This window comes from Kwoniella mangroviensis, chromosome 3 (genome assembly GCF_000507465.2).
Source record: "Kwoniella mangroviensis CBS 8507 chromosome 3, whole genome shotgun sequence".
Lineage (NCBI taxonomy): Eukaryota > Fungi > Basidiomycota > Tremellomycetes > Tremellales > Cryptococcaceae > Kwoniella > Kwoniella mangrovensis.
In genome coordinates, this window is record NC_088829.1 from 873,088 (window position 1) to 899,161 (window position 26,074).

At 45.2% G+C, this 26,074-nt stretch overlaps 12 protein-coding genes across 12 annotated transcripts; 4 read left to right on the forward strand and 8 right to left on the reverse strand.

Annotated features, from left to right (window-relative positions):
* Positions 1-184: 184 nt before the first annotated feature.
* I203_108145 (uncharacterized protein) lies at positions 185-1,306 on the reverse strand (the record flags this gene model as incomplete). Its single annotated transcript, XM_019148322.1, has 3 exons — positions 185-547; positions 621-924; positions 1,011-1,306. 3 exons carry the CDS (start codon positions 1,304-1,306, stop codon positions 185-187), a joined length of 963 nt encoding a protein of 320 aa, XP_019002555.1.
* Positions 1,307-1,873: 567 nt separating this feature from the next.
* Positions 1,874-3,083, reverse strand: I203_108146 (uncharacterized protein; the record flags this gene model as incomplete). Its single annotated transcript, XM_019148323.1, has 3 exons — positions 1,874-2,323; positions 2,396-2,534; positions 2,782-3,083. The coding sequence occupies 3 exons, from the start codon at positions 3,081-3,083 to the stop codon at positions 1,874-1,876; spliced, it is 891 nt and encodes a 296-aa protein (XP_019002556.1).
* A 1,860-nt stretch (positions 3,084-4,943) lies between these two features.
* I203_108147 (uncharacterized protein) lies at positions 4,944-5,654 on the forward strand (the record flags this gene model as incomplete). The annotated part of the gene is made up of 2 exons (XM_019148324.1): positions 4,944-5,466; positions 5,512-5,654. The coding sequence occupies 2 exons, from the start codon at positions 4,944-4,946 to the stop codon at positions 5,652-5,654; spliced, it is 666 nt and encodes a 221-aa protein (XP_019002557.1).
* A 224-nt stretch (positions 5,655-5,878) lies between these two features.
* Positions 5,879-7,029, forward strand: I203_108148 (D-tyrosyl-tRNA(Tyr) deacylase; the record flags this gene model as incomplete). Its single annotated transcript, XM_019148325.1, has 7 exons — positions 5,879-5,921; positions 5,975-6,037; positions 6,116-6,238; positions 6,315-6,376; positions 6,437-6,515; positions 6,593-6,636; positions 6,694-7,029. The coding sequence occupies 7 exons, from the start codon at positions 5,879-5,881 to the stop codon at positions 7,027-7,029; spliced, it is 750 nt and encodes a 249-aa protein (XP_019002558.1).
* A 708-nt stretch (positions 7,030-7,737) lies between these two features.
* I203_108149 (uncharacterized protein) lies at positions 7,738-10,291 on the reverse strand (the record flags this gene model as incomplete). The annotated part of the gene is made up of 14 exons (XM_019148326.1): positions 7,738-7,974; positions 8,041-8,078; positions 8,158-8,186; positions 8,249-8,375; positions 8,433-8,552; positions 8,607-8,675; positions 8,726-8,818; positions 8,882-9,121; positions 9,176-9,240; positions 9,295-9,390; positions 9,449-9,464; positions 9,531-9,580; positions 9,634-9,855; positions 9,942-10,291. The coding sequence occupies 14 exons, from the start codon at positions 10,289-10,291 to the stop codon at positions 7,738-7,740; spliced, it is 1,752 nt and encodes a 583-aa protein (XP_019002559.1).
* A 2,816-nt stretch (positions 10,292-13,107) lies between these two features.
* On the reverse strand, positions 13,108-13,857 carry I203_108150 (uncharacterized protein; the record flags this gene model as incomplete). The annotated part of the gene is made up of 1 exon (XM_019148327.1): positions 13,108-13,857. One exon carries the CDS (start codon positions 13,855-13,857, stop codon positions 13,108-13,110), a length of 750 nt encoding a protein of 249 aa, XP_019002560.1.
* An 862-nt stretch (positions 13,858-14,719) lies between these two features.
* On the reverse strand, positions 14,720-18,576 carry I203_108151 (uncharacterized protein; the record flags this gene model as incomplete). The annotated part of the gene is made up of 6 exons (XM_019148328.1): positions 14,720-17,038; positions 17,101-17,636; positions 17,690-17,829; positions 17,895-18,025; positions 18,089-18,504; positions 18,567-18,576. The coding sequence occupies 6 exons, from the start codon at positions 18,574-18,576 to the stop codon at positions 14,720-14,722; spliced, it is 3,552 nt and encodes a 1,183-aa protein (XP_019002561.1).
* A 744-nt stretch (positions 18,577-19,320) lies between these two features.
* I203_108152 (uncharacterized protein) lies at positions 19,321-21,145 on the forward strand (the record flags this gene model as incomplete). The annotated part of the gene is made up of 3 exons (XM_019148329.1): positions 19,321-20,271; positions 20,377-20,997; positions 21,086-21,145. 3 exons carry the CDS (start codon positions 19,321-19,323, stop codon positions 21,143-21,145), a joined length of 1,632 nt encoding a protein of 543 aa, XP_019002562.1.
* Positions 21,146-21,641: 496 nt separating this feature from the next.
* Positions 21,642-22,803, reverse strand: I203_108153 (uncharacterized protein; the record flags this gene model as incomplete). The annotated part of the gene is made up of 2 exons (XM_019148330.1): positions 21,642-22,336; positions 22,416-22,803. The coding sequence occupies 2 exons, from the start codon at positions 22,801-22,803 to the stop codon at positions 21,642-21,644; spliced, it is 1,083 nt and encodes a 360-aa protein (XP_019002563.1).
* Positions 22,804-23,537: 734 nt separating this feature from the next.
* I203_108154 (60S ribosomal protein uL16) lies at positions 23,538-24,501 on the forward strand (the record flags this gene model as incomplete). The annotated part of the gene is made up of 5 exons (XM_019148331.1): positions 23,538-23,584; positions 23,670-23,951; positions 24,021-24,083; positions 24,176-24,377; positions 24,445-24,501. The coding sequence occupies 5 exons, from the start codon at positions 23,538-23,540 to the stop codon at positions 24,499-24,501; spliced, it is 651 nt and encodes a 216-aa protein (XP_019002564.1).
* A 300-nt stretch (positions 24,502-24,801) lies between these two features.
* Positions 24,802-25,292, reverse strand: I203_108155 (uncharacterized protein; the record flags this gene model as incomplete). The annotated part of the gene is made up of 2 exons (XM_019148332.1): positions 24,802-24,927; positions 25,035-25,292. 2 exons carry the CDS (start codon positions 25,290-25,292, stop codon positions 24,802-24,804), a joined length of 384 nt encoding a protein of 127 aa, XP_019002565.1.
* Positions 25,293-25,340: 48 nt separating this feature from the next.
* Positions 25,341-26,009, reverse strand: I203_108156 (uncharacterized protein; the record flags this gene model as incomplete). Its single annotated transcript, XM_019148333.1, has 1 exon — positions 25,341-26,009. One exon carries the CDS (start codon positions 26,007-26,009, stop codon positions 25,341-25,343), a length of 669 nt encoding a protein of 222 aa, XP_019002566.1.
* Between the last annotated feature and the right edge of the window lie 65 nt (positions 26,010-26,074).

Below are 26,074 nucleotides of genomic sequence, written 5' to 3' on the forward strand. Positions count from 1 at the left end.
CCACTTTAAATAAAACAGATCGTTACCTTTCCCCACTTTACATACTGTCCGTGCTGATTCATATATCTATGCCTTTGAGACAACACCATGACCGTGACCTTGAAGGCATTACCTCATAAGTCCACCCTCATCTCCGTCAATCCAGCTTCACAACCATCAAACGGATCTCATCGAGTCAACGTAGCTAACTATCTAACCAATTCCTGATGATCTCCCTCAATTTCTCACCCTCATCCCTCCTCCAGAGATGTTCCGCATCCTCTACTTCTATCCCCTTGATCACCTCTTTGCCCATCTCATCGGCGAAGTGAGTATACGTGCTCGATCCAGTGAACTCGTCTTTGTTCCCCCACACCATCCATATGGGCCGGTTGTTCAGGTGTCGTTGATGTTCCTTCAGCGCGGCAGGGAACTTCTTAGATGAGAGTAAGGTTATCCCTTTGAAGGCTGTTAGAGCAGGTGAGACGAGGAGAGTCTTGGTCAAGGGTAAAGAGTGTGAGGTGGGGAAGGGAGCGAGGATGGTGAGGAGACATCCCCAGGAATAGCCCTATAAAGAGCGGTCAGGAAAACTCATATAAAATATATTTTCATGTATGTAGCTGTCAGGAGACTGCACTCACGAACCTAAACACCTCTTTCACACTATCACCTAAAAGTCCCACACCAATCTTCTCAATCTCCGCTAAATCATCCGGATCATGTCCTGTACCTAACCACGGTTGACTCCCACCACTAAGTCCTACCCCTCGTACGTTGTACGTGATCACTGCGGTCTTTCCGCACAATTCAGCAGGAGAGGGAGTAGTCGCTCCGGACGGATTGAGAGATTCCGGGTCGGGTACGGATCCTTCGATAGTTGATGGGTCGGTCGTATGGGAATGGTAGGGGTGATATATGGATGTTATGAGATGGGAAGTGATCACGCTAAAGGTCGTAGGGACACACAAACAATGCTAAGTAGTCAGTGGACCTGTGCTGTATGTGATAGTCGCTATGAGCTAGGAGCTCACGGATCCAACATGCTTCCACCCAATCTGCCCCAAGGATGACTGGCAACTACCACTCTCTCCACTCCCATATCCTTCAACCCTTCTCTAAGTCCCACATCGAGGTCTTCAAGTTTCTTCGGGACAGTCGAGTATTCACCCAGCACGTTGATATGCGGAGTAAGCGAGGGAGGGAGCGGCAAAGGGAGATATAATCGAGCTTCGAGGTGGATAGGGGGTGTTGAAGAAGGAAGCAAGAGACGTAAATGTGGGTGAAGATGTTTGTCCCATATCTCGTGTTGAGGGTCAGGGCGGGCCATGTTGGTTTTGTCTTTCTGGGTTTCTCTTGTGTTCTGGAGTGGGTCAAGTTGCAGTATGCATGCAATATGTGATCGCCGAATGATCGTCGAAGTTCAACAAGTGGTGACAAATGCGTTGAACGATACGTGGGAACTGAGTGCCGAGTGTGGTTGAGAAGATCGTCAGTCACCTAGCAACGCTAGTGCGGAGTGACGTTCGAGGTGACACAATCCCTGAACCTTATTTGGGTAACTTTGCCGTCGATCTACCCGATAATGGTGTACTACTCACAACGTACTTGTATGTATAGGATGTGCAATCTCGCACGAGGCAAAGCACACAGACTTGTTCAGATAGTGTATTTGCATACTGTAGATGCATGGTCAAGACTAATCATACAAAGTTCGTCATAGACGTTAAAGACTATACTTGTGGCGGGATTGTCCTGCGGTATCTAACATAAGAATGATATGAGTTAAACGAGTGACAAGTCCGTGATAGGAGATAAATAAATTATGAGAGCTAAGATACACCAAAAAAACCAGAAAGGAAAAAAGACGAAATTTTACAAGGAGACTCTATTCGATCTACTTTTCAGCTCCTACCACTACTATATGACCCAAGTACGCTACAGCCTGATTGAACAATACCAAGTTGCCCAAGGCAGCTACCGGAGCAGTCGTCTCGGTATCTTCAGCTGAGATCGTACCGGTCGCATTAGCAAGAGAAGGGACAGTAGCGTTGGTCTGTAAGACAGTATCGGCCAATCCACTGGACGAAGCGACAATCGAGGAGGCAGTAGTCGAAGCCTCAGATGAGCTTGATGAGGTCGAGGTAGAAGTGGGTTCAGCAGAGGAAGTGGTAGATGATTCGACGTATGTGGAAGTTGGTGTAGGTGTAGTAGAAGGTTCCACATAAGTTGAGGTAGGTGGGGTGTAAGTGGAAGTAGGAGTGGGTTTTTCAGACGTGGAAGTGGTGGTTTCTTGAGATTCATCGTTGTACCACCATGTCATGTAGAATACACCTGCTGATTCGGACTGAACATCACGAGACACCTTTATCAGCCATTATTCCGGCAGAAACAACACCATCAAAGCCAAACCACTCACGGCAAATTGAGTGAACAATCCTCGCGACATATCCAACCCTCCATAAGGACAAGTAGGGCATTCGTCCGCGATCGTCGCGGAGATTGTCTTCCCTCCGTAAGATATTGAGATAGATCTTCCACAATTAGGCCCTGGGTATCTAATTCAGAAGGGTCAGCGAAAGAAAAACGACACGAATGCATCGAGAAACGAGGGAGCCCGAGGGGAAAACAACGAGAAAGACGCTCAGGAGAGCGAGGAAGTGAAGTGCCACTCGAACTTATGCGGATAACCACGTGTCCATTTGGGTCTCTCGCGTGACGGCGTTCACCGCTTTTATAGCATCTCCACTTCTCCACTATGCGCTGAAAGGGGGGATGGTTTGTGGAGATGAAAATCGTACTCACCCACTACCATACTGAGCCGAATTCTGAGCGACGATATAATCGCTTGCAGAATTGTACCATCCACAAGCACCTAATCCGACATCGTAAAATGTAGCTCTAGAGTTGGAATATGATTGACCCCTCTTTTCTATACTGTTGGAGGTAGAGTTGGCGTCGACTTCGAAAGTGAAGACTTGTTTTTCTTTTCGAGCGTAGTGCGCTCTGGCCCTTGAACGAGAGAGTTCATGAGCTTTTTTGTCTGAGAGACCGAAGACGGAGGTGGAGAGGAGAAGGACGGAAGTGAGGAGTGATGAAGTGAGCATATTGATGATTTTGGTGTACAATCGAAGGTGTTTGTTAGAGTTGGTACGGTTGTGCGTAATAAGTGAGGTTGATTGTTGTGGTTGTTAATGAGAGTAAAGTGAGTTAGCGAATGACTTGGTTGAGCTATAGAATGGACCAAGATGTCAGCTTCCGATTATCCCTTTCGTGCCGATGTACATCTGCTCCACACCATCTCATGCTCCTTTCTCTGGATCTCCTATTCTCATAGAGCGGAAGGACATACCTTTATAGAATGAATGTGACTTGCTCTTTTGTGCTACAATGCCTCTTGAGATATTTATCTGTTGGTGCAGCGTTGGTCTTGACGGTATGAGTGATTGCGGATCAGATCAAATGAATGACTGTTTCTGGCTGTAATGAGTGTCGTCGGCGGAATAGTTGAACGAACGAAGAGGTAATTATTCGAAGGTGTATATATCGAAAAGATTGAGAGTTCAAAGAGGTTTTGGGAAAAGATGAAAGAGTGTCTTTGAGGTCAGTTCGTTTTATTGCGATGTGCTAATGTTCTTTTGGAAGTCGGCAGACCAGGTCCATCCGAGGGCTCTTCGCTGTTACCAAGAGCTATGTTAAATTTGAGGGTTGGTTGACTGATAAAAAAGAGGGTGGTTGATGATAACTCTACTACTACCGTACAGAAAGACACTTGATTAATTGTACATGCATTATGGCAGATGCTCTAGATCGCATCCCTTACCCCCACTTGTGACCCTATCTTCATGTAGGTCGGAAGACTGAATTGTTCTCAACTGGTTGAACAAGCATCGTCTCCACCCCAGTCTTACTCGAAATCCTTCCCTTGTTGTAAAATTATCATTTTTATCAAGCCACTAGACCAACTGATAAACACCCTCGAAAGTGTACCTCACGTGGAAGATCCGGAAAACCCTGATTATTCAATGTAAATCGTCAGAGGCGAAAGGGAGGGACAAAAACGAAAATTTCGGAAACGGGATTTTCAGGAACAATCACCACCCAAATTGAGGGGACTCATCAGTTGGAATGGACGAGCCCAGACTCTCAAGCTAACCAAGAGCCACTGACATAGGGAAAGTACATCCGATAAGTTATACAGCAGCGGGATGGCGTTCGCACGGAATAACACAGAGAATCTGGACCGCGAGGTTACGCTCAGCTATAAAGTCATGCATGAGACATCCGAATCTAGTACCGACAGCTTCCTGTTCAGCGGTAATTTCGGAGTACAGTAGAAGTTCTACATAATCGACCTCAGCCTGGCGGGTGAACATTAGGAGATGCGACTGACACTATGCTCTCAGTAGTACAGCTTCTCTGACGTAGAATAATACATGTCGCTGGGAGATCATCGATATCATTAAGAGGGAGTCGCCCCTACTTGAACTCAGCTATAGGATAGCTTCGATTATATCACATTTTACGAGAAACAACCTTTGTTCATATCGGTTGAGAGACGAATGACCAAGTATATCAGGACCTGAGCTGATGAGAGAGGCAGCTGCCTCCTTTCACTAGTCGTGAATGGAGGTACAGAAGAAGCGGAAGTATCGAACATTCTTGGCGAAGTCAGACGTCATCTATAGAACAGCGATGGAGATTCTCGCTTTGAAGAAGCGGGTCTGCCAGATCCTTTCAGGTGCATATATGCTCCTTTTTTCCCTTCGCTGTGATTATCTGTTGCTCACCGAGTGAGCTTCTCGGAATAGACCTGTGACGAGAATGAACGGATGATCATGTAGCTTGACAATCAGCCTCAGCATTCTCAAGCTATAAATACGGTGTCACAGAAATTGGTGTAACAGTACTGCTCATCTACTCATAAGCTGTATGAAGCTAAATCTCGACATACTGATCATTGCAATATGGCCTCCAATGCAAACGATACTGTCAACCTCAGACCCCATATATTGCTGTCGCCCTATGTGGAATATACCATCCCTTCTGACACTAAAGAACCAATTTCGGAAGTGAGAATTGCGGATAGCCCATGGTACGTCGCTAGGCCAGAATGCTCTACCCATTTCGAAGCTCCATTGCATAGGGAGTGGAAGAGTCAAGTCACTCGAGGCGATTTGAATGCTGGACGCTTTAACCATATCAGCAGCACGGGTGACAGTCCTATCAAGCTTTGCTGTAAGGCCGATCTGATCAATGAGACTGAACATCAACTCCAAAGTGTTGACCCTCCCGAAGATACCTGCTATGCCTCGAGCGGACATCACATTATCGCCATACTTAGTGAGAAAGAGAAAGCTCTGATGGGAAATGCTTCTCCCCTTCCTGGGTTCCCCTCGGAAGATTTTAAAGGTTCGATCACAGTACCACTCCAAGATCGAGAAGTAACCTTTTCAAGATATACGGAAGACGATACCGACTATGTTCGATGTACGTTCGCCGAGGTGACTGACGAGTGACCATCTGCAACTACAGCTGGGTCAGAGATGCCTGGTCTGAAGACAGCAAAAGGCAAGATCAACTATCCATTTGGAGAAAGAGGGCGCAGAACGAGCCGTTTTGACGAGACCGAGTTCTTCAAGCTTGGGGCGGCCGCTTTCGCTGCGTCGTCGAGATGATACACAACTAGGTTCGTATGGTGCTATTGTCCATAGGCTTTTGTTAGGTAGAAGGAATACACAGTAGTCTTGCCCTCATATGCATGATGTTTTCGGTCTCTGACCAGAGAACGAGCGGAGATCCCCGATTGTACGGACGAAGGTGGAAGTCCAAGTTGTATCTGGACTAACATCACTCGTGTAAGAGCATAAATACCCATTAGCTACCATTTTCCGCATCCAAAATGAAGGCTGTGGTACAGCGAGTGGTCAATGCTTCGGTCGCAGGTGAGCTCTTTACACATATATCACGAAAATAGCCATCCTCATACAATACGTAGTCGACGGTCAGACAATCTCATCGATCGGCAAAGGACTTTTAGTGTTGGTCGGGATTGACAGATGTAAGTATGATCGTATAATTCGAGAGTTCGGTTCGCAGTAAACAATAGCTGATATGGAAGCCTCGTGATTATGAATAGATGACGAGCCCAGCGATGCTACGCAGATAATCAGAAAGGTGCTCACTGCTAGGCTGTTCGATGATGATCAGGGTGGAATGTGGAAGAAGAGTGTCAAGGATATAGATGGGGAGGTACTTTGTGGTGGGTACACTCACAAAGCCAATTAATGGATAGTGCATTTGTTTACTTCAGATTAGCTGATATGCGCTGTGAACAGTCTCGCAGTTTACACTGCTGGCCAATTTCAAAGGCTCAAAACCTGATTTCCATGAGTCGATGGTACGTTCAACCAAAACTTACCTTCGAATTCATCCGCCCATCTGACAGAGACGTATATAGTCGACCATACCCGGTAAAGGATACTACACCTCATTTATGGACGAAATCAAGAAAGCCTATCATCCCTCTAAGATAAAAGGTATGTTCGTCCCCCTGTCATATAGACATCGGCCGGACAAAATGGCTTGTATCAAGCTGATCCCCGGATGCAAATAGACGGTCAATTCGGAGCAATGATGCAGGTATCTTTGACCAATGACGTGAGTCCATCTAATGGCCTGACATCCAAGTCATGCTAAAGTATGACATCGTCATAGGGCCCGGTCACCATCCTCCTCTCTTCGCGCTCTTCTACCTCTTCCAAATCCACCCCCGCTCCCGGTACCACCATCAGCCGCTCCTCCACCCCAAGCTCGACCAAGGCTAAGGGGAAAAGCAAGAGACCTCCAGAGACTCCTTCGGAACTGTATAGCGTAGTACCTGCTGTGCATCCTCCCAAGAACAGTGCAAATAGCTCGGTGGACGTAGCCTCGATATCGTCGATAACTGGTACGATTGCCAGTGTAGGCCTGGGGCCCAGTGGAATGGTAAGGGAAAGTGATGTGCAGGTCGCCGGAACGGGTGGATCGAGAGTTGGAGACCATGGTGAGTGAACTTGCGACAGAATAACAAGCTAGATATGGGGGTCAGCTGATAGGTGACTTTGCTGCAGGTGGAGCGAATATGAATTCCAACATATAATGGCAGTATTCACCATCTGTTAAATTTGACAAATCATAATAACCTCACGCATCTGGTCTGGCCCATATACCTAACGAACAATCAGCTCACAGATATGCATATCGACTCAGAGAATGCTTATTCATCGCGAGACCCCACTTTGCTCAAACATGTTTTCCTTTACCGTTCCAACATTGCGTATACGTATCCAAGCTCGAGTTGAAGCTACATCGCCTTATCTGCCTTCGTCACCACCGCCCTCATCCTTCATGCACATAAATTCTCGGCAATGTGCATTGACTTCATGTCGAACCCAGTGACTTTTGCCGGAGTTTCACAAGGTGTATGTCAAGACAGGCGCCATGGACACTCAAATTCCAGCTGTCACTTTGAAGTCATTTCCACGAGACACTGATATAACTAGACGCAGCCTGGACGAGCGAGAGTAATATCAATCTTCTGCATTGATCTATGAATAGTTTGTACATGTACTCGTGACTGTCAACATGCCATCCCTTCCATCCGAAACTGACACTACGTTGGATACTAACACTGACATTTTCGTAATATCATAAGTGACTAAAACCATGAGAATCGCATCTATGTTGTCTCGTTCTTGCGTTGTGGAGTGTTCATGCGTCTTAGGCCGAGATGACACCAGCATCACCACCCTTAGCGGCGATCCTCCTTCTAGCGGCATCATGTTCTTCCTCAGGTGTACCAGGGTTCTTGTAGAAAACTAAGTACTGAATCACCAAGATTGCGGTCCAAGCGATTTGGAAGTAGAATGATCTCCTGCCGACCAATTTCCAATCCCCGTTACCTGATCCCTCGAAGGAAGCTTGTACGGCCAATGTGATCGCTCCGGCAATTTGGGCCTGCGACCAATTATGAGAGGTCAGCTTTTCGTTGATTTTAGAAGGGGGAAGGAGGGTATCACTAACGAGTACTTGTGTCCAGGCTCCTGCTACTCCAGCCATTTCTGTTTGGCGGGATTGATAAATCAGCAAATGCTATAAAGAAGGGAAAATAGAACCATGTGTCGGAGATGTATTACTCACCTGGTGGACAATAGGCAATGAGGTTGATGCTACACAAGCAAGAGCAATTAGCATATGATCGAAGGCAGGGAGCCTGTGAAGTATGACTCACGCCGAGGCAAAGTATGTGACTACTGCACCAGCACTTCCTAAGATGAAAGCGGGGAAACAGTATTTCCAGTAATCTTTACCGGCACCACCATCCGAGAATACCTGAAGAAGCTCCGCAACAATGATCACTGCACGGATAGATAAGCTTGAGAATACTCAAGAGCTGGGTTCACCAATGTACTCACAGACGCCTCCGATAGCCATTGACCACCTGGGTTTGGTGATGATTTGAGGTACGGCTTGAGTCAATCCACCGATAAGAAGACCGGTGATACCTTGAGGAAGCATGGCAGCGGCGACGTGAACTGAAGGCAATTTCATCAATATGGGGTCCACCTTTAAGAGTAAGAATAGCTTACTAGGCGTCCACCTGAAGACTTGTTGGAACCAGGTAGCGTACAGCAATTGCGAAGTAGCCCAGAAGGGGACTGATTCGGCGAGTCAGCTAAGATTCAATTTCATGTAGTGCGGTACTTACAAGCGATACCAACCGCCAAACTCGCAATGACGATATTGGTAATCTGCCATACTGAACTAGGCAAGACGGCGGATTTGGGTGGAATTTTGGATTCTACGTCAGACCAGATTAGTCAGTGTCATTTAGAGAAGATTTAAGTCGACATCGTTTGCTCACCCCAGAAGAAGAACCCAATAGCCAAGGGGAAACTGAGAACGAAGGGAGCGATGAAACTTGCTGAACCCCAACCGTCAATCGGGCCTTGAGTAAGAGCCAAGATGAAAGTGATCAAAGCGCCCATCATGATCAGTACACCAATGATGTCGAGTCGCTTCCATCGTGGTGTAGATGGATCCGGAATGTAAGTTGATCCGGTGAATGGAAGCAGGAAGATGCAGAGCACAGTGAAGAGCACACCTATGGACAAGAAGTGAGTATTCGACACATATCATTAAAAGATCGATAACTCACAGAGAATAGCGAGTACCCGGAAGAACCATCGATAGTTTGCCAACATACAGATACCAGCAAGGACACTGTCAAGTAGGTAAGCTAAGTAGCGTAACAACGAACATCAGTGTATTACTCACAGTCCTAGCACATTTCCTATTGCTCCTGCCATACCCAACAACGCAAGTTTGCCCTGCTGCTCTTTAGGTTCCGGGAACATGTGTACGGTCAGATGGCTATATGGATATCAGTGACTACGCCTTGGGCTTAGCGGGCTAGGTAATCAAGACTCACTAAGCAGAAGGGATCGCTGTTGGTCAAATCGATGAGGTCAGCAGATACACCGATGTGTCCGACAATTCAAAGATGAACTTACTCATCGCTCCAGCGATACCTCCTAGACCTCTGAGAATAAGGAAGCCATACCTGTTGCATATCTTTAGCTATAGATTCGTGTATGAAGCGCTCGCATCACTCACTTGTTCGATGTGACAAACGAAGTGACCAGACTGAGTATACCTAAAACGAAAAATCCAGCTTCGAAGACGATTTGAGCGGGGAATAGATCGGCCAGTCTTCCGGCAAAGAGAAGGAATGCAGCGAAACATAAAGAGTAGGATGTGATGATCCAGACGATTTGCGATTGATTCAGGTTGATATCGATGGAGATTTGAGCTACAGCTACTGCGACACCGGAAACACTAGGAGATCGAAACATCGTCAGCATCATGTTGATCAGGCACAGGTGAAATTGATAGTTACTTGCAAACAACAATTTTGTACTCACTTGCAGATATCGATGAATGTAGCGACTGAGAAGATGAACAACAAGAAGTTCTTCCTCGCTTGACCCAGCTCTGCCAGAGGACTATGCAGATGTTCCGCATCTGAAGCTCCTTCCCTCAATTGCTTGGATTTGTGCCTTTCAAGCGATTGTTGAGCTTCTTGGTCGATCACATTGGGGTTGTTGACTTGCTCTGAACGCATCGATATCTCTTTATCATTGTTCATTGTACCGTTTTGATCCGTCAAAGTTGCATTGTCGACACCATCGTTGATGATGTTTTTGTTTTTCTCATTCATATTGATATTGTTATTAGGTAAAGGTGATCCAGCCAGGGTCGAATGTTCAGACATGTTGTCTTAACGTAAGATTTACAAAATGTCTTAGGTAGCTTACGAATTCACAGATTTAAAAGTGATACAATAAGACAAAGACAGATTACAATAATAAGTACCTGCACAGGATTGTATAGTAGTAGTTCTTATATACATCTGTGGGTCATCCCGGCCAAGTTCAAGAAAGGAAGATGAATAAGACAAGGCCGAAGGAGTCCAATCCAATTCATGTTTGCGCGACACATATCAACAAACGTTTAGTCAGCTAAGGAAAGCACCCATTTCAATCATGGAACAAGGTACACGGTAGTGTGTAGTGCATGGGGACACTGGCCGATGTCCCCGAGCTGAAGACATCATGCCCAGTCTCGCGACTAGACTACCGTTCGGACATAAACCCCTCTTCAATGGCAGTTAAAAAGTGGTGCGGCCAGTTGAGAGGTGATCGGACACCATGGACAGCCTATGGGCACTGACGAAACATGTTCGGCGTCACAACATCCATGCAACATCCATGAAAATAAGCTTAGAATTCAGGGGTTTAGTCTGTATGCCATCGGCTATAGGGCGATGAGTCAAGATAACAGATCTCGGAGATCTGGACGGGCATTGTCCCGTTAAATGGGGATAAGGAGTTTGCGTCATATCCGAGCGGTCTTGGTTCAGGTATGGCCGAGCTTATGACGAATTGCTGATAAATGGAAGCATATCCATGATCTGAGATAGATCGATCCTCATCATCTGCAAAGAAACATCAGCACAGTAGCAGTTCATAGAGACGATCATCCTTTCAACCTCTGCTCGCTCCACTGCAAGATACTCCCGAACATCAAGAATGATTTCCGATGATAGAAATAAATATCTACTTGCGTGGGACCCTCCGCCATTTGTGCAGGACACTTTCAATACTGACTTTGGTATCCTTCGTCTTCAACAACATTCTATATCAAATGCGGGACATTCGTTGTGGACGCTGAAGCTGTGTAACTCTCCGGGCGATCTGGAGTAAGCGAAGTTGGGGAGAATGCTGCTTGATACAAGTATCGGTCCCAATCATCATCGTCAATGTCCTTCCAACTCATTTCAATCTTATACTTGTAATAGCCATCGCATTTTGGATGCTTCCGAGGTTCACTTGAGCTTTTCACTGACCACTGTGCCCTCCGGGATGCTATTGGGACTTGTGTTGATCGCAGCACTCTTCGTTCTACTGTTTTCATGTCATCTGTGAATGGTCTTTCTGTCTCATTAAATTCGAGGCCTTGTATGTATACATTGGTATCTCTGAAGTTGACAAGAGCGACCCTATGCCCATCATGGGAGACGTCGCAGCCAGGGATGGACTGGGGTGAGTGTAGGGAGGACAACCCCTGTTTTGTCATATCGGAGAGAAAGTCAGATAGGAAAATCGAGTCTTCAGTTGAAGGCTGTGATTGAGAGGTCGGCCGAAGGGTTGACATGGCAAACTTGTGAGGTCGGTAGGTCGTCCCGCGAGCAGTAGTAGATCTCACAGAACAATCTTGATGACACTGAACGTCAAAGTGGGTAAAGTGGGTAAATTCCGTAGGTAAATTGTCTCCATGCTCCGAGACATATACCGTGCAATTCTTCAACCCAAAAAGTCTTTCAGGAGGAAAGAAGTTGTTTCGCAGGGCAGTCGCTCTGCGTTGCGACATATTCACCTCTGATTTTTGTGAAAATTATACGATGTGTGCAAGACGACTTCAGGTTTGCGAATAACGTGGGAATTTGGGAAGAAGAATGAGAAAGCTCGGAAGGTCTGACTCAGGCGGCTGTTTATCAGCTGTATCGATGAGCCGCGAGGAATTTGACCGGCGGTCAAACAGAGAGAGAAAGGACAGACAGCTCATGAACATATAGCTCCTTTGTGGCAGTCCCTCAGCCTTTGTTATCAAAAAAGCTGACAGCGGAGATGTGGAATATCTAGCATCACGCATTCCCGCGTCTTTCAAAGACGTAGGGCAAGCTGTCTGACGAGCAAGGTCAAGATACTGAACGGCTGTAGACTAAATGAATTGTCTCCGAAGAGCTAGCAGTGTGGTATGCGGAAAGGGAGCACAGCTGGCGTGGGTTCTGAATACATCCCGGTGTCCAAACATTGCTGTACATCCCGAATCGCGGACTGAGCCTTCGGCGAAATTCGTGCTGATCCCTCGAGTGATTCTCTTACGTCTTTGACGAGGCATGCCTTTCGTCACCTCCACGTAGCACTTGACGCAGTCAACCCAGAAAAAGCGATCAGGCAGCTCAAAATCATCCTTGGACCGATGAGGGGTCTTCGCCATCTGAGTGGGAAATGCCCCTTCAGCCCGATCAGTCTCTTGGCTGATGATGAGACTGCTAGGTTCAGATATAGTTGATACGAGTGGTGTCAGCTTTCTGTAGGGCTAGTTTGATATGGTACGATGCGCTACAATACCGACCAGTCTAAGGGTGGCCAAGCTACTCGAGGAGATATATATATTATGAGCATAACTATTATAGGATCTATTTCGTCTTTTGAAAGTCCATCATGAGGGTACATCCTTTATGAATTGGAAGAACAGAATAATGCTGGTCTACAAAGGATGAAGTTTGGGTTTCACACTGCACAGGTCTTTACAGACAAGATGTACACGTCAAACAAAGGGACTTGACCTGCAAATCTCATAGCGGCAATTAGCGACCTGATGTCAATGACAGCCAGATATGTATAATACTTTCTGCAGTATACTGTATGGTACCGGATGCATTCCCCAGTTCCATTTCCTCAATTCATGTGTGAAATGGGCCCTTCTCTGTACAGATTGAACTCACCCTTTGGTAATCTTTGCTTATACAAGATCAGGTGGTTCGGGATCGAAAGTCATTTGTTCGTACTCGACCACTCCGAAATCGTCATTCCCATTACCCCAAACGTAATGGCATCCCGGTGATGCACATGGTGATACTGGTGTAGAACATCCATCTGTATAGATTGTACTTGGAGTAGTGGGTGGCGGGGGTAGACTTCGAGGGGTGAAATAGCCCGGATGATCTCCTGTGAATTCACCTCTTTTCCTCTCTTCAATGAAAAAATCCAACTCCGCTTGACTCAGATCGATGAATCTCGTGGTGGCTGTGTAGGCCACTGGTGCATCGCCAAATGATCTTACATCGGACCCATCACAATATGTATTTTTAAGATCATCGTTATCTCCAGGAGTGATAACCTTGGTAAATTCGATGGCCATTGTACGGTATCTTATCGGTACTAACGAAGACCATTCGAATCTACTGATAATATTCCTGTCCCTAGATGAACACATATTGGGATCATGATCGTACAACGATAACGCATCATTGATAAGATACGCATCTTGTTCGTTAATAAGACTGACTATATGACCGCCAGGGAATGTCTTGAATGGACACTCTTCTCCTGATGCATGTTCGTCTCCTGGTCGATGCAAGTTCCCTAAAGTGGAGACACATACGTGTCGCTGATTTGTTCTCAGGAAATCCAAATCTCGTTCTGGAATCTCTACTATCCCTTTTATCGATGCAGCTCTTTCGGATTGATCTGCAAAATTCGAAGATGCCATCTGCTTCATTAGCTTTTCAGAGAATTGATATGGTTCAGATTTATCTCCGACTCGCTCTCTTGTGATATGTTGTCCATCCATGCCACAGTCTGAGTCGACTAGACAAGTCCATCTCAGATTGCCGATACTATGCAATAGTGTCCCATCCTGTGAAATGTAATGTCTCAGAGACTCTAATGTTAAAGCTCTGTCAACGACCGTCGCGTTCGGCTCAGTGTTTGTTTCCTTTCGTTTCCATGGGTTTCGAAAGAGAAGCTCGGGCGGTTGATCATGATATTGATCTTCGGTCTCACTGGAATCGCTCATATATATTTCCTCGAAAGGCTCTCCCATATTGAGTACTCTTTTTGGGGTCAGAATCTCAGTACAGTATGAAATCAAATTGCAGTACGTTAGAGCAAGTGAAAAGTGGCGAAGATTACCCGCGAAGGATAACTTATACAGTATCAATGCCATCATGCATGTCAGGCCAAGATACAGATGATCACTGGCCTTCCGTATGTTCAAAGGATACAGGACCTCTGTCCAACTCCTTCAGAAGACTTCGCCGTTTGTGCAAATACCTCAAATAGTGTCCTATAATGTAGTTATCATCTTCAGCACAGCGGACCATCATCACTTATTTGGCACCAATTATTGTACTGGTGTCAACCACATTATATGAGTAATTCATTATGACTAGTATACTTAACAAAAGGCCCCCACCAATAACAAGCAGACACAATTTCCGAATTGGATAAGCTAAGCGACCATACGTATATACGTAAAAATATATATCCCTGAAACACCAGAAAGACCATATCTAAAGAATACCTTTCAAACGAATTCCTATTTCCCAAAATCTCAGATCGCCCTTTGTTTCTCAAACTATAATTTCATTCCCCGTTCTTACCAATTTAACCGGACTACTCTGTCTTCTTTCCTTTCCCCCGTTGACCCGCGCCACAATCACTCCTGTTTCATTGTCTGTCTCTCCTTCAGTCTCATAGTCTGTCAATGTGTTTGTGTTCTCACCTTCACTGAATATATCCGAATTTCGTGGTTGCCCAGAGGAACCTTGATGTGTCTTCTGAGAATAAGCCTGGCTAGTGTGATTGGTAGTGGAACGAACGGGAGTCATATCAACTTTCTCCTCTTCATCTCGTCGAGTATCACCCACAGGTCCATCTCTTCCGGCTGATAACCACGCCGTGACTCTATCTTCAGGACCCACCGCCACTTCACCAGACTGATCGTCCGATGACAATTGTCGAGGTACACCAAACTGACTCAAAATCGCATCTAACAACAACTTACATTCTCTTACGCTCGTAGCGTGATCTAATAGTCTTCGTAATGGCACCAAGTCATTGATAGGTATAGAAGGAGAAGGTAGTTCGAGTTCTTTAGGAGTTGGAATAGGCGTTTGAGTACCAGTCTCGGAAACTGGTTTTCTAGGTACAATCACATCTTCAGTCGAAGTTGCTTTGGATTGACTAGAAACAGATTTGACTGGACTGGGTATAATCATCTGAGGAGTATTGTAAGTTGATTGAGGCGATAGCACAGAATGTGCAGTTTTGAATGATGTCGCTGATCCTGGTATAGCCAATCCTTCTAATTCCGGTCGTCCTCGTTCCTTATAAGCAGTGGGTGGACTGGCGATTTGCTGTTGACCTAGTACTGGACTTTCATTCTGATCTTTGAGTCTTGGGTTATTATCCTTATCATCTAATTCATTCACCGCACCGATACCTAACCCAATCATCTTTCGATTCTCACTCCCTCTCCTACCCTGCTCGGGTTTATCCTGATTGTGAATCACAGGATGGCTACCTCTTCTTTCGACAGGGGAAGAAACAGCACTACTGGTGCCAAGCGCGGACGCACTACCTCTTCTTTCACTGGCCAAACCTAGGGCTAACCCAGCCGCACTACCTCTCCTCTCAGCGAACTTCGCAGAAGCCTCTCTAGCGGCCTCAGACGTTCTACTCGCATTACTTCCCTTTCTTTTATCTCTATCGGCATTCGCGTAATCCTCATGAGTTGCAAAAGGTCTAAAGGCAATCGGAACAGACGACAAAGAATGTAATGATTTCTGTTTTTTCCCTAATTCAGGTTGTGAAGTTGGATCTTCAAATCCTGCCCATCCACTTATCCTGGGCCCACCAACGTTCATGCCGGTATTGTGAGATTCAGATCTACTGACAGAGTTGGAGTTCAATTTCGAAAAAGATGAAGATGAAGTCAATATTGGTGATTTATCTTTATCTTTGTCTTTCTTCGATTTAGTCACCTTCGATACCAACGCTCGGAATCCTTTACCGGGTTTAGCAGTTTGAGGAGCTTCGTTTAATTCCTCTTCAGCGATGTCAGGAGGAGTGGATCTCAAGGTGGGTGTAGATTGCGGTGGAGGGGTATTGTTGAAAAAATCAGCTAATTCCTGAGCTTCGGTCTTCTTCTTTGCTTTCCTTTGTCCGGGAAAAGCATAATCATCTTCCCCTTCTTCGTCTCTGTTCAACGCTTCATGAGATCGACCATTAGGTCGATTCAGGGTAGACGAGGAGTATTGGGACCTGGTCAGAGTTGGTTGAGGTGAAAAGTCGGTTTGAGGTAAGCTTTGGGGTGAAGCGATTTGCGATTGGGAATAATTCGACGGTGAAGAACCGGCAGTGACATCTGATGGTTGCGTAGCTCGAGGATCGTCTTTTTTGCTAGGAGAAGGGAAAGTCGACGTTGGTGCGGGTGGCGGCGGTGTGCCTAACACAACGGCCGGTACAGTCCTCTTGAGCTTCTCTTGACCAGGTGAGCTCAATCCTCCTTTCTTCGTAGGACTAGTAGGTTCATATGCACCTTCCGAGGCAAGCAATTCCATCAAACTCTCCTTTTTGGCTCCAGGCCGACCGACAAATGCTGATGCATCTTCTTCACCGACCTTTTCTTCCATCGTAGACGCAGCTCGTGCCTGCATTCTGAGTTGAGCCGAATTAGCACGGGGTCTGCCGGACAGAAGGGAAGAGGATTGTTGGATCGGTGAGGAATGAGCAGACGGTGCTCGATTGGCATTATCAGTAGCTGTAGCTCGAGGTTGAGTGGAAAGTGGCGTAGGGAATTGAGCAGGAGATATGTTTTCCGATCTAGTTGACTTAGCGGATATGGATTGATTAGGAGAGTCAGTCGCTCGACGACGATTCGGGTTCCCCTATGTGAACAAATGTCAGGCAAATTCGCCAACTGTAACATGTAAAGTGGTCCAACACTCACATCGAAATTTTTAAGTCGACTTGGTGTCAAGCTAACTTTCATCGTCTCACCACTTCTCACCAACGCATCAAACTCCTCTTGTGCCTCTTGAATTGACTGCTCATCGTCTCCATTCAATCCCTCATGGTCATGGTATGAATCATGGAAAGCGCCAAGCATCGATCGGGTATTCTCACTTAAGACACTGCCTGACCTCTCGTGACCCTGTGCACGGAGCAAATGGTGTTTCCCAGGCGAGTTGGATGATTTCTTACTGAGTTGTGATCCTTTTCGCATCACTCCTCCTGCTATTCCACCATACCAGTTGGTATCGACAGACGAACGAGAATCATGATTCGACTGGGCGGATGTGACATTTCGACTTGCTTCGAACGAGCCCTCTCGTTGATGTCCCAAAGAGATCTTGGACGCATGAGGTGATCCAGATGCTAATGGTGAAGCTCGACCGCCGGCTGAATGGCTCGTTCCAGGCCGCGAAGGATTGGACCTCTTGTGTCGTGAGCCAGCACGGATAGTTGTTTCCAGTTGGTCCTTGACTAAAGCAGGAGGTCAGCTTGGGTCAGAGTACAGGACTTCCGGTCAAGCTCACCTTTCATTTTTTTGAACAATCCCCATACACTCTCATCCTCGCATAACGCTGTATATAGCTCCTGAGGTCCGGCAACCACTATCTCCGAATCTCTAGCTACCACGCTTGCAAGTTGGGATAGTACATGTTCGCATATGTGTCTGTGAATTGAGATATTTAGCCTGCGTGACGATACAAAGAGTGAGGACGAGTGATAATCACTCACTCGATGATAGCTGTCATCCACAAAGCAGCAGGTTCGACCGTATCTTCCGAAGGATCGCCGCCTGCCTTTTGCCACTGCGAGAGTATCTCCTCTTCCGCCGCCTCGTCTGCATTCTGTTGTGAAGCCATCGTCTGGCGGGATATACATCAGCCAACTGAGCCCAATCATAGCCAGGTGCAGGAGAAATAGCTTACAGAGTAAGAGACGCATTTTGACCTTAGAAGATCAACAGCCTTTTCCACATTCAACGATCTACCGTTCCTCATTCCATTACCTTGACCATCAGGCTCAAAACCCTTCCCTTGTCTCCTACCTTCCAGCCAGCTTCTCAATTCCACCTCCGCCTCAGCTACAGCTGATCTACCCAATGCTCGTACATTCGTGCTTTCCCCTCCCTGTGTAGCCTTATTATCGCCTGTAAATACACTTGGAACACCCTCCTTCCTCAGATCAGATGGGTTGATCGATTCCGCCGAGGTTATGAGCGATATGAGTATCTCATCGAGGAACGCATTGAGCGCCTGAAGAGCGGGAAGGGATAAGGTTGTTGGGCGTAGGTCCGATATCAAGGCGTTGGCTGATGTGAATGATAGGTAGTCTGCCGCTTGAGCTGTGAATGTCCATACTTGGTAAGTATACGCGATAGCTGGAGGTGAGTGAGAGACAACTCACGAGATGCCATGTTGGCGATGTAGGAGGATTAAGGTTGTCGTCGTGACTATTTTTATAGTCGTAGGTTTAGGTTACAAAGACAGCGATTGCGATACTTCGCTCGGATAAAGACGAGGGTAGAAATGAGGCCAAATGTAATGAGACTGACAAGAACGAGGAAAGTTGTTCTGTTGTTATGGTATTCAAGTCGAAATGAACTTGAGAACGCATTGATCTACCTATCAAGTAAACTACAGTAGTATACCATCCCAATCGATAGTATATCCCTTTGCCCTTTGTTTCAAATCGACACTGGTATCCCTTTCTCCGAGGTCATGTACCTGATGGCATTCGGTATACGGGATTCCGTTGATGCTCCACTGTCTGCGCAGGACTGAGTCGGATGGGATGGGATGGGATGAGTTGTTATGTCTTGGAATATCTTACAACAGAGTACAATAGGTGATCTACAAGGAACAATCCCACAACCAACCTGAAACATGAAACACACTCACTCACTTGCCATTCAGCATTCAATGATGGAATGACGCTCGGACCTCTGTGAGTCAAGTGCAATATCGGTGATCTCCGCTCTAAACCCATTCGCTTGTATGCAACCGTGGGAAAAGGAGATTTTAAAGGATCAACCCGAGCGAAGGATGCTCTTGATTTCGAAGATGAAATGTCAAAACAAAGTTTAGCTTCGACAACAACCATCTGATCACTTACACCTATACCCCTACAATTCGGTTGGTACGAGGCATTCAGATTCAAGATGTCTCGAGTAATCAACCGGCTCCCTCCCTTACCCCCTCCTCGAACGTGGTATACCCACTTCCCATCGAAATACCTACCCGCTTCTCCTGACAGGAACATGATCCGTAAATCGATTGGAAGGAAGCTCCTGGCGAATCCAAAGATGTGCGATGATTTTGTCAAATCTTTAAATCTGCGTGAAGGAGAGGTGGTGATTGATGCGTATTCAGGTGTGGGAAGTTTGACTAGAAGTTTGTTGACTGGTGGTAATTACCTGGAGGAATCGAAGAGCTGGACACCTGCTTTAGTGGAAGAAGTGTTGACAGAAGACAAAGATCAAGATGAGGTGAAGAAATCAATTTCGAAAAGTAAAGTGAAAAAGCAGAAGTATCCTTTATGGTTGGAAGATTTGCCTCCATCGCTATCCACCACAACCAACGCAGCCACTTCCCCCACTTCCTCCGCTGAAGTAGAGAAGAAAGAACCTATAAAACCCAAATTAGTTGTATCTTCCGAAGGGTCATTAGAATTACTCGTTCGATCATTCAACTATCCACCCAAACCATCTAACCCACTAAGTACGATAGGTAGAGAAATATCTCAAGATCCATATACACGTCCTGTACCAGTCATCACCACACCTTTACATCCCAATTTACTATTATCACATTCGACGGCATACGTTTGGCCAACATTACCTAAACTATTAGAAAACCCTTTGGTCCAAGCTTCTCTACCTGTCCATAATCCGGAATTACCACCCGGGGATATAGAGGCGTATAAGAGGAAATGGGAAGATCCTGAACCTCCCATAACGATCGTTTGTCAGATGCCTGATTCGAGCATAGGCGAACAACTTGCGTCACAGTGGGTGGGGAGTGCTGTAGGTGATCCGGGTCAGAAAAGGACTTGGATTTGGGAATGGGGAAGGATAAGGTTGGCTCTATTGTGTGGTAAAAGTCTGTACGATGTGAGTGTGAATACTAGATCTGATGATCTCATAATGTCTTTTAAAATAAAATTTAGTCTAACGAAACAAGTCATCTTGCTGACCTACACCTGTCCGTCTGTCCAGCGTATCCTCGCCCCACCTGGCTCGGTGATCCACTGTAAACTCTCTATCCTCGCTCAAGCACTATTCGATATAGTCCCTCTCCCACCATACCACCACGTCCTCAACGTCGACAAACAATCTAGATTCTCACATGATCGACCATTCAAGTCTCTCTCCGAAGTTCTTCCATCCACCGTCCCACCTAATGGTATACCCGTAAATCCACCTTCGTCAATTGACACATTTATTCGTCCAGAACATGGTCAGCGGACATTAACATATCCATTAGATTTTTATCCTCCTGTAACTGCCGCTCAGAGGTCGATTGGTAAACCCCTAGAACGACCGGATCTATTAGGGTTGATGTTAATTCCAAAACTCCATTCACCGATCTTATCAAGTCAGAAAGATACTTGGGATTACTGTATGAGACGTTTGTTTGTCAGAGATACCCTGACTCTAACTAAGGCCATACCGAATTTATCATTTGGTGCTGAAACGCTCTTGGCTCATATTGAAGATCAGTCGACGGATAGGTATAGGGGTGTACCGGTTGACGGAAGACGGGTGATTAGGGATTTGAGAGTCGAGGAATGGTTGAGGATTGTGGATGTTTTTGATAATTGGGCTTTCAAACCTGATGTGAGTGACTTTTAGAGATACGAACGGCTTGTCTCGCGAAAGTAAGCTGCCGAAAGAAGAAGAGCTGATCTGTATCATCCCTTCGCAGAACCTCATCCTCGATTCGGGCAGTCCAGACGAAACGAGTAGAGAAGTAGGACAAGACTGAGTGCAAAATGTCAAAGTCCAAAACAGAAAGTGAAGAATGAAGATCTCAGACAAATATACGTATACCCTGCACTTCATTTCCATACCAATCATATCAAATCGAATTAGCAACGCTAAATGTCATAGCATATATCATCAGATCTTGTCATTATATTCATTAGGGGTTTCGTTAAAAGATACAAATACTACCATGCAAAGGACAAATACTACTCCCTGTACTTTTTCCATCGTCATTCCTTCTTCTTTTCGTCAGATTGCATGGTCGTTGTGATTTATTTCAGACAAGGTATCACATACAGTGAAAAGATCCTTTAGATCCTTAGATCCTTTGATCCTTCTTAAATCAAGTCCTACGTCTATTGTGAAGCCTGGCGTGGATCCTTGTAAGACTATGAGACTTGTGTTTTTGATTCTCGTATCTTTCGTCTATCATCTGACTTGTCAGACCGAATCCAACTGTTTGCCATCAAAAATTTGATCTATTTCTTACTGATGATTCACTGACCATTCTCCATTATCCACTTCCTTATACCCGTACTCCCCATTTTCAACTCTTTCAACTCCCCTTCATCCTCTACTCCTCCCAATTTCAAATCCTGTTTATCAGCTATAACATCTACCACGAAAATCTCCAACTCTCCTAACCCCTTTTCTTCCCTTTTGGTATTCACAGCCTGACCTCCGGATACAGTTTCTCGGGAAACTACCAACGCATGAATGTTGGGGTCGGTAGATGTTGGTCCGTATATATCTGTTATTTCTTGGACTTGAAGCGAGATTACATCCTTTTCACTTGCCCCTTTACCCGTCTCGGGAGAAGATGAAAGTACGTGGTCATTCTTTCGATGATCCAATCCGACTCCACCTAATCTTTCCAAGAAACGCTCAACACCTTCTAATCTCTTATCTAAATTCTCGACTATCTTGTGATACTTCTTACTTCCCAATAAACTATCCGCCATTAACCCCACGATCAGTTTCTGTGATGATAGAAAGAATGATAGATGAAGGAGAAGTTTATGTCCTGCGTGAAGGTGGTCGAACGTTCCGCCTAAAGCCACGACGTCAGGTCCGGGTGAAGGTGGTTGGTTTGATGGAGGTATCTGGTCGTTTGAGGATGACGAGGATGAGAAGGAGATGGTAATTTGTGGTATTGAAGAGATTAAGGATATAATCTGAGATGGTATAGGTACTATCCACCAAATATTTGATTATCAGCTTGACTCTTTGATGATCCGATAATTATGGGAGTTGATGTTGATTGAACTTACATCCCTCGGTATATATCACCTGATATTCTCCTTTGTCACTCCTGAACAATTTATCTTTCCAAGAACCACTTTCACCATTGAAATGAATCTCCACATCCATCAATACCTTCCCAGCGATCAATTGAGCAGTAGCCAACGCAGCGTATATCCTACCTAAGAACGTCTGTAATAGCTTAAAGTTTTTGGCGGGAGATCGTTTGATAGTGGTATACAGCTGTGGATGACTTGAAGGAGTGGTGAATAGCACGGTGAATGATTGAGTGGATGATTTCGGTAATATATCCAATATCACTGATACTACATGACTAGGGTCCGATAAGGTAGAAGGAGTAAATGGAAGTAAGAGGATGGTATGATCTTTCTGCTGTATTGTCGTCTGAGATGGCATGTTGCTTCGTCTGAAATTTGTATTTGCTCTGTTACTGCTAGTCCTTCCTATGGTAGAATGATGCACGTCTCACTGACTGCTATGTACTGACTGCATTGTGAGATGTCTGGCTTCACTCAGTGATAGTGATATCTTTGCTCAAATCACCTCGGCGTCATGTCGTCGTCTCATCTCATCCGGTACCTGACGACTTTTCGGTGATCACCGCTTCCCTCATCTTCATCACGCCACTTGCAGCTTCTAGGAAACTCCGCCAAACTCCGTTCTTCTCCACTTTCACTATTATTCAGCAATCACTCCCCATACATACACACCATACGGGACCTACCGTCGTGCTCACTCTGCACTTTTGCTAGGAGGGGATGGATTGGTAATCGACAATCCACTATCATCCACATTACTTATATCTTGTTGCCTCTGACTCTCACTCTTTTACCCATACCTCAACACATCAATAAGAGTGAGTATATCTTCGAGCACTTCAGTCAGGTCGTCAGATAGTGAGCAGGTCATGTCGAGATTATATGGCAATAGAATATGGATAGAACAGAAAATCAGAAGGAAACATGAATAGAAAGGAAAACGGATGGCAAACGTTGGATTAGAGATGACTTAGTAATCACTATGAAAGGATACAAGATGACGAAGAGGGATGTTGGATCAGCATAGGATGATAGTGAGATTATCGTTGGACATAATGCTGATGTTTGGTTTTCGATGTTTAGTTAGTCAAAATGGGTAGACGACCAGCCAGGTGTTACAGATACTGTAAGAACAAGCCGTGAGTGGTTTTTCACTACTAGTAAATATCAGTATCCAGAAGAGAGCGGAGTCTGATATGTTTTGTTTTGTTGGATGTTCCTTAGTTACCCCAAATCTCGATACAATCGAGGTGTCCCCGACCCTAAGATCAGGATCTACGATTTGGGTAGAAAGAAGGCTTCCGTCGATGATTTCCCCTTCTGTTGCCATTTGGTATCCGACGAATACGAACAACTTTCATCAGAAGCTTTGGAAGCTGCTCGAATCTGTGCCAACAAGTACATCGTCAAGACTGCCGGTAAAGAAGCTTTCCACATGAGAGTCAGAGTTCATCCCTTCCATGTTATTAGAATTAACAAGATGTTGTCATGTGCTGGTGCGGATAGGTAAGTTTGTCATCACTCATCTCAAACGAAATCTCATAGTTTCATACTGATTGATCGCACAATGTACAGATTGCAACAAGGTATGAGAGGTGCTTGGGGTAAACCATACGGTTCCGTCGCCCGAGTTAACATGTGAGTGTATATTTCTGGATTAGTCATAGCATATGTTTCGAGTGGTACGTACGGTGTGATGTCGGTTGCTGACTCAACTTCCACCACTACAGCGGACAAGTCATCATGTCCATCCGATGCAGAGACTCCAACAAGGCCGTCATCATCGAAGCTCTCCGAAGAGCCCGATACAAGTTCCCTGGTAGACAAAAGATTATCGTCTCCAAGAAATGGGGTTTCACTCCTCTCGACAGAGCCGACTACGAAGCCCTCAAGGCTCAAAAGCAAGTCGTCAACGATGGTGCTTACGTCCAAGTGAGTTTGGACTGTCCACCAATAATATCAAGTATCCGACATGCTGATAAATTGTCGTGTTGAATAGTTCCTCAAACCCAAGGGTCCTCTTCTCCAAAACCTCCGAACTGCTCAACGAGCTTAAGCTTTTGCCTTTGGTTGTTAGGTAGTAGGATATAGGAGATCGTTCAGATGAGGGATTGTTGTAGCCATTCCATGCATATGGTATGATCGAATGTGGCAGGTAGTGGACCATCTGGTTTTACGTGTTTTATAATTTCGACTAACGCTGTGAACATCTGGTCTAACGAGAAACAACGAAGATCATGATGGGTCACGTGGAGCAAGTTGTGCATAATTGATATATGCAAGAATACAATAAACTGCCAATCTGAAAGATGGAAGAATTATGAAAACAAAAGTTCTATAGACAACGAAACTATTTCTACAACCTATCAACAATCTCACCCAATCTCTTATATAACCTAAACTTTGGGTTCTGTTCAAAAGACGAAGTATTTTCAGTATGATGCGTGAAGATATCATGAATCTCGGGATCAAGTTCGATCATCTATTCATATTCAAAATTAAACAATTGGTGAGTTTTTTTGTGATTTGGATTTGGATTTGGAACAGTACGAAAGCAAAACAGATCCGATCCGGAAATTTGTCACTCACCTTTAACAGTAAATTCAATTTCGTATCACCCTTAACATCCTGACGTGTCAACTCGTTCACCAAGTGTTCATTTCGTTGTTTCTCCTTCTCAAGCTTTTCCTTGTGAGACATGCTACTGAACAACCCGACTGGTATCTTTCCTTTCCTAGCGAGATACTCTTCTAAACTTATTCCTCTCCTCTTTGCGGCTCTGCGTTGATCCCTCAACCGTCGACCTGGGACCTTCATCCAAGGACGACCCTCCAAACTGATATCCATGTTTTCCAAAACCGATATCGGAGTTGGATTATTACTTTTTTCTTCAGCTCATTCTTCCTCTTTCCCCATTTTTTTAGATAATTTGACTTGAACGATCAATTCTTTACTTCCATTTCCATTACCCCTCGACTTCTTTTTCTTCTGATTCTTCGTAAGCCCCAGCCCTGAACTGGCCGGTGCAACTGTGATTGTTTTCTTACTGGAGCTGGTACCGGAGAGAGATCCGGTCATTTGACTCACGGAAGATGCATTATCGGATGATATGATATTATACGGTAGTTGGTGTTGAGCAGAATGATGATTTTGAGATTGACAGTTGACGAAATAAGGTTGTAGAGGATCATAGCCCAACACACCTAATCTATTGGTATCATCTTCGCCGAGCGGTAAAGTTTGTTGATTATTACTGGTCACTCCAAGATTCGTTTGAGTGGTAATATTACTTGTACGAATAGGATTAGGACTAGTGAGATTGACTTGTCTAGACGGATGAAGAAAAGGTCCACTTCCACTTCCTACTGGTAGAGTAGAAATAAAAGATTGAAATTGGCTTGTCTTGAATAGTAGTTGATCCAAAGTTGACGAATCGAATGTTGTTCCTGTTCCTGTCGTTGTTGTCGTTTGTATTGGAGCAGATTTCGTATTTGTAGATGTAGGATGATGCGCTTTTTTGGGATTATAAATTGGAAGTCGATTTGGATTTTTAGTTGATACCATATTGAACGAATTATTTCCTTCAAGGTTAATGAGAATGTAGTATGGGAATGGAGAGGGCGATGATG